The 7,466-nt window shown below is 36.2% G+C and overlaps 1 protein-coding gene across 1 annotated transcript in view; it reads right to left on the bottom strand.

The window, feature by feature from the left end:
- Nucleotides 1-5,990, bottom strand: part of TRIADDRAFT_22423 (uncharacterized protein) — a gene marked incomplete at both ends in the record, with an annotated part of 9,669 nt that extends 3,679 nt beyond the window's left edge. Inside the window, one exon of the mRNA XM_002110551.1 lies at nt 5,810-5,990. Coding sequence (XP_002110587.1) covers nt 5,810-5,990 — 181 coding nt within the window. The remainder of the gene's footprint in view (nt 1-5,809) is intronic.
- Nucleotides 5,991-7,466: the final 1,476 nt, after the last annotated feature.

The following is a 7,466-nucleotide window of genomic DNA, read 5'->3' as shown; positions in this document are numbered from 1 at the left end:
TGCATATCTATGGTACTGCAGCAACTGTATTATTGGACAAAACTAGAATTATCTATGGCAAGTTATACAACACCATTTCCAGTTAACTTCATAATTTGTAAAATAAGTAACCCCCTTATCTATAACTATCTTGCATTGATCTTTTAAAATACAAATACTGTCAACATTTTTACAGTCAAATGATGGTTCGTAACTAGAAATCGATCGCAAATTATACCAACTCATATTTGTAAAGCGTACAATTTCAAAGTGATAATTCGCAAATCTTAAGATTGCAATGTTAATTTCCGTGCTATAGCAGTTCATAGCAAAATTTTACCCCTCCTACCTGATGTGAATGGGTAATTGCTACACTCTAACTTTAAACTAGAGTGTAATTGAATAAAGTAACAGTTTAATTAAATTAATTTTCAATATACGAATTGATAGTTTTGGAAAATTATCATCTAAAACGTAGGTTGTCAACTATTAATTATCTAAGCTTAAGATTGTAATGCCAAATCATGCCTGATGGCTAGTTAACTTTGCCTTATATCACCACTGAATGAACGTAACACTGTAATTCTATACTTAAATACCAAATCGCAGGTATAATTACCAACTTGAGATATACATACAGTCGATAAATCAAATGCAATATTAAATTTAAAAGTATATTCATTCTAAATATTAAGCTTATCCAATCTCGTAAATATTTATAAGCATTAATTCTACATTTCAAGTCAAATCAAAGCTTGTTTAGCTATCGCCCAAGCACACATAAGAAGTAAATTATCGTATGGTTACGACTGCGATGTCAGTGTGCGTCACTTAGTACGTTTTTTGAGAATTAATTGAACGCGTATTGAAAGAGTGGGATATTGGTTTGTGCCGCATAATCAATAGTTAAGGCTATAAACTTCTTTTAGCAAGTCCCGGCTAATAAGTTAGTTACATCTAGCAAGCTCTATCTGAATACATACATGAATGTAAGTATTCTACCTACAAACGATTAAACAACGGTGCTTGACGTCGTTTTTGAGATTATTCTCTTTAATTTCAATTCGCAGCATTTGATGTTTTTAGGAGGATTTAGCTGTATGATGATCATCAAATAGTTGTTCTAAATTTAATCAAACTGTAGTCATGAACAATTAAGACCTTCTATGATGATATTCGATGCTTTTTAACAACATCTATTCTATAATCATCGACTAGTCTTCGCAATTAAGTATAGTAATTTTATGACTTAAGCTCAAGTCATGATATTTGAAACCTTTAATTGTCATCATTAAACAATCGCTCTCTTCGGTTTAATGAAGCGAAGCTTACTGGAACCTAGAATTAAACTATGATGAGTATTCCCTATTTCTTTCTGTTATATTCTATTATTATCAGATAATTTTCTCTTCTATTTAATTAAGAGACTACAGTTGGATATCAATGATTAATGGATAACAACCCCGAAAATGACAATAAAGCATAGTTAACGGTGTCTTTTATTTGTTATCTACGGCTTGACAACGTTTTTAATTCGTAGACTATCGTATTGAATTGATGACGAATTGAAGGAACAGACGAAGCTAATGTATTTACCATGAAAACGTAAATTGAAAGGACGCAATCTCATCTACACGACCGTATTATAATAACATTTTGATATTTTCAAAAACATCCGGAAAGTAGCCAGCGGCAAAGAATTTTCTTTCTACTTGATATTAACTAAAACTATAGGATGATTGTGGAATTTTATTACGTCAGCGAAAGTCCTCTTCTGATGTGATAGGAGATGAACTATTGGAAGGGATCTTTCCTACTCTAGTAATCCATGTATTACAACATTATTAAAAATTAATTCTTTACAAAGGCTAAAGTCTATCGTTGGCCGGTAACAATTATTACATTACTGTTATAGCCTGATAATATAACAGCATTACGCATATACTGGTAATTTAACGAAACTGCTATTGAAACCAGGCTCTCCGAATATTTTATTGTATGTAATATACTGTACTGTCGCCCGCTCACCCGGCCTGACCAATATTAGCGGATGATATCATATCCAGTACTGTACTGACCAATCAGTAAAATCTCGACTTTCCCGAAAAGTTTAAATGACTACAATATACCCTCATAAAAGATTAAATAAAATATGACGATCTGCTAGCTTAGATATTGCACATAATGTTAAGATAATTTTGAAAAGAGTATAGTAATTTCATGGAATAGTAGTCTAAAAGGAAACCGAAGGCAAAATCTCTTCAATCGACTTATTACTCTAGTTATGAAGATCTATAGGAGCAATTACCTATTACTGCATTATGTACATATAGATATGCGTATAGCAGTAAAATACATACTATAACTCGATTTAACAACCGGTTGTCTTAAAAACTAATATTTTGGATATTTCGATGATAATAATATTAGGCATATCGTCTGTGGCTGTACTGTATGTAGATCTGATTTATGTATGGAATACAGATCACCGTGGTCAATCAATGAGTCAACACAATATGTGGTATGATTTTGAATTGTTTGCCGGCGGCATATTTTGGCAGATTGAGCAAAGGCCAAGATATTTTAAAAGAGGAAAAGATTTCCCATTTAGGTACAGTATTAATGGTGTTGTACAATTGTGGATAACGCATTTGAACGTTTCTGCATCATACCGTAAAGTTATTAGGTACTGTATTAAAGCTAAAGCAGTCATTGCAGCTACCAATGGAAAATTGACTTATGCTACATTCTATTCATATTTTCGGAGATTACTAACTTTTTTGAGCGATAACGGTTTGTTGGTGTCTTGAAAGGAATTGTGCCTAACTTGCAGTATGGTGATTGTCGATTTTTAAGTATAATGGCACAGCTTTTTATTACGGAATGAACGAAAGATTTGACTGTGAAGATACCAGATTAATCTACGATCGAAATTGAATCTTTTCGTAAAGGACAGCCAAATCATTTAACAACTACAGTATTTGACCGTATTCGATTCGCTGTATCATTGACAGCTTGTTACCGCGAGATACTGTAATAAGATTTCACGGTCAATGCTACTGTGCAATGGATATTAGGATTGTGAATAAAATCAGAAGTTTCTCTTGAAATGATATTGTACTAATAACATTAGACAAACAGTTAGATGTATTCTATCAATATACAGTACTGCAATAGTAGGGCAGTTAAAATTATTACCACGGCGCTATAGTAAAGAAGTTATCCCACATTCTATAATATTCTGGCTCTAAAAATGAGGTCTCATCAACAACTTATTCATTAATCATAAAATGTTACCAAACGCCTAAATAAATCAACCTGGAGATGTTAACTATAAGGCATTACAATAGCAGAAAATTGCATAGCAAAAGTGATTTTGCAGTCATTAGACGTACACTAATAACTGCCATATTTCTTTTCATCTACAGTATGACTGTAGAGAAGCGTCAACAGAGTCCAAATTATTTTATCACCAATATTGCGGCTTAAAGTATGACGCAGTAAGTATCCTTAGGCTATCCACCGTAGGAATTCAAGTAATATTAGAAAGGATTTTCAACGTCAAATGTAGGGGAAATACACTATGCCACCAATTGGGCGTATGTGAATAAAACATTAGACAGAAATTTGGGGAATTAAATGTTGGAAAAATTGTGCTGCAAGCTAAACATACGTTCAATTAATTATCTACAATGCCTTCAAATGTACAGTACATTTATTAATAATTACAAAATACATAGCACTCTTCAAATTTCAGCCAATGTTATCATAAATAATTAATACTGCTACAAATACCAACTAAATGGATAATCATGTAAAGTCCTTGATTAATAAATTTGATGTTATATGTGAATTAGAATAATTCTAATTAACCACAAATGCATTGAAAAGTTTGGCTTACTATAATGATTTGCTTTTCATGTTGCAATAGCGACATGTATTGCCTTAATTAACGGCAATACTGTTAAACAAGTAGTGCATTTTGGAATGTATCTTAGGCCTTTTTCCATATCCTTTTTATTCGATAGTGTATCCATGTCTAATTAAAAAGTTGGCAGGAGACACAACAATACGGCTTGGTTTTCATTGAATCACTCAAGTCTACTAAGTCAACGTGGATAGTCGAGAAGCGCTCGTTGCACAAGTTATTTATCATAGCTTGATTCAATAATTTTTTTTTTTTTTTTGGTACTGGGTATAAAAAAGGAGTCGTAGCTGCATTTGAAATTCAATTAGATAGAATAACACTATGAATAAGTCTTGTACTGTCTTATACCATGGTATAACCCCCTACCATAATAAAACTATTTACAACTCTTTTTCAATTGATAGCCTGTGATACATAGAGGCTCTTTTCATAAATGAAAGCATCGATGTGTCAGTCGGATACTATAGTTTGCAGGTAAATGCTTTTATGGTGTTACTATATTGGGTTCTAAGGTGACAGTTTTTGAAAAAACTGTCTTGAAATTAATGGCTATCGTTAAACAATAACACGTTACCATTTTCCTTGTATTTAATTTGGGGTTGGTCAATATTCTATCTCTCTCCCTAATTCATGGCAGTGATTTACAAAGTAAAGATTAAACACCAACAGGACACTCGTGATAAAATCGTCACTCATACTGTTGTTGCTTGTTGAAATAGCGTCAAATGAACTAAAATGGCTATTTTCATTCGTCTCCTAGCCAATTGATCGCTATTACTTGCTCTTACTTTTTAAACCAACAAGATGAGTAGTGCTACTGTCTAATTTTTGATTTTAATTTGATCGATCAGTCTCGAGGTTGGAAAAAAATGAGACAATGCTGGCGATATGCAACACAAGGTCGGGTTGACGCGGATCGGAGACGACGATGTGGCAGTTTTTTTTTTTACACTTCAATGGCGCCAGGGAAAACTGAGAATGCAAATTTTACACCTTCCCTTTGCTGCTACTTTCCAACTGCAAAATATGAAAGCATCAAGACTACTTTTAATGTGGATTTTGTTCTCGAATTGATGTTGTGAAGTACAGCATCGCTAGTCTATTGCATTGTAGTTTATACGCGTCATGTGCTGCTGCCACTTTCAATCATTTGCATGCAAGATCGGAAATTATAAAAGAAGTCTTTGAGACGACAAACTTATTGCAACCGTGCATGCCATCCTAGCATCGACGATGTGTTTTGGGGGGTTTTAAATAGGCTAGAGTAAGGAGAGCGTTTACAAGTGAGTCATGACAATAATCCACTAGCAATTAATCCGATCTTGTATCTGGTGTGAAGTAGGCAAAACCCCAGTGGATAGCATTGAATTGATACAGTATGGGGGTAGTCAAGCGCAGTTTGTAACCCATTCTAGCAAAAGTAAAAAGAAAGAAATTGTTGTCAAGTTTATCTATTGCGGCAAGAAAGAATGAGACTTGCGCAGGGATTCTTTGAAGATAAAGTCAATGTTAGACTTGTAATGAGTCAAAGTGTTCTCCTGGAGTTGAAAAAGAAGAATTCAATTGAATTTTAGTTGAAATGCCATGGCAAGGCATGGCCGTATGGATTTGGGAGAGAAGATGAAGGCAGTAGTGGACTGTATAGGACAACTCTCCATTAGTAGTGGAATAGACTACACTTGTCACCATACGTGCGAAGACAGCAAAATCACAACATCACCACTGATTGTATATTCCGTACGTATGTTACTACTACTGTACTTCAATGAGTGGTTGCAGATCATGTTGAATAAGGTTTTAGTATGGCAATCGTCTATCCGCCATTGTCAAATTTGAAGATGACTTAAGGTGAGAGGAATGATCCTCTCCTACACCTATTTGACTACTTCTTCCAAGACTTACCGTACATTTTACCCTCGTCAGAAAGGATAATTTTGCGGCGGCCACACGGTGGATAAATGGCTAGCGCTTCTTGAAAAGATTGCTCGATATCACTAGACCAAACGCGTTCAGCATCGTCTCCTCTTGGAACATCTTCGTCTGAACTATCAAGTGACGAGGAGTTGTCATCCTCGTTCTTCATGCTAAATGAACAGAAACAGCGCGAGCTGTTCTACCAATGGAACGACGTCAAGATTGAAAACGATACTATCGTCAACTTGTTGCAATAGGATAATCAATTTTTCCAATCGTGACTAACTTGTACGCCACAACAACTCAGCTAAAGCAAACCCTTTGACGACCGCCGGAAGCAGAATTTTTTAGAAAAAATGACAAAAATGTGAGCCACTGACTACAAATGGACTACAGTAGGCCAAGCATATTACACACAAGACAACGCCTGGTGAATCCCAGACGCGACAACGTGATAGAAGCTTTTTATAGCAAGAAAGCTGCTGCGGTTCCAGTACTGTATGGACTGGGTATTGGACACCATACTGGAGTTGGTTGCACTAGAGTGCATTTTCGCTTGCTTCACCACTGCACTACTCTACAGTGTACAGTGTATAGTACTGTACAGTTTTTCCATTATACTGTATGGACTGGGTACTGGACACCATACTGGAGTTGGCTGCACTAGAGTGCATTTTCGCGTGCTTCACCACTGCACTACTCTACAGTGTACAGTGTATAGTACAGTACTGTACTGTAGCTGATGACGTACTGTACACTGTACAGTACTGTACAGTTTTTGTCTAAGAAAGCTGATGCGGTTCCAGTACTGTATGGACTGGGCACGATACGGTTTAGTTCAGTCCAGTTGAGAGTTGAGGTGAACCGCTCGCTGATTTGTACTATACTGTACACTAGTACACTTGTACAGTACAGTACTGTACGACAGCAGACCACTGCACTACTCTACAGTGTACAGTGTATAGTACTGCACTCTAGCTGATGACGTACTGTACAGTACAGTGTACTGTACTGTATGGACTGGGTACTGGACACCATACTGGAGAGTTGGCTGCACTTGAGTGAATTTTCGCGTGCTCACAGTACACACACTCGACGTCGTCGAGTCAGCTGTCTCCACGATACAGTTTAGTTCAGTCCAGTTGAGAGTTGAGGTGAACCGCTCGCTGATTTGTACAGTACTGTACTGTACGACAGCAGACCACTATACTGTACTGTACAGTACTGTACTACTCTACAGTGTACAGTGTATAGTACTGTACAGTACTGTAGCTGATGACGTACTGTACTGTACTGTACTGTACTGTACAGTACAGTACAGTTTTTCCATGACGTGACTCCTCGTGAGCTAGTAATGCGTGATCATATGCGCGATGATGCCCACGTCTACAGTACAGTACGTCCTCGCCCTGACGCTGACACTGCAGACTTGAGACACAAGTATGTGGATACTACCTGCTTTTCTAAGTAGTGTATATACATTGTGATGTATGCTTTGTGCTCCTGTATATTTTAAATACACTGAACAGTAATGTACTGTCCTTGGGGCATGATTCCTTCAAGAAAAGAAGACCAATAATATCACTAATAACAGTACAGATCAATCTACAGTACAGTATGACGTGGCGTTGCGCTACAGATAACG

Source organism: Trichoplax adhaerens, genomic scaffold, assembly GCF_000150275.1.
Source record: "Trichoplax adhaerens TRIADscaffold_3 genomic scaffold, whole genome shotgun sequence".
In the NCBI taxonomy this organism is placed as follows: Eukaryota; Metazoa; Placozoa; class Uniplacotomia; order Trichoplacea; family Trichoplacidae; genus Trichoplax; species Trichoplax adhaerens.
Note: the sequence above shows the minus strand (reverse complement) of the source record. Positions and strands in the feature narration are given on the sequence as shown.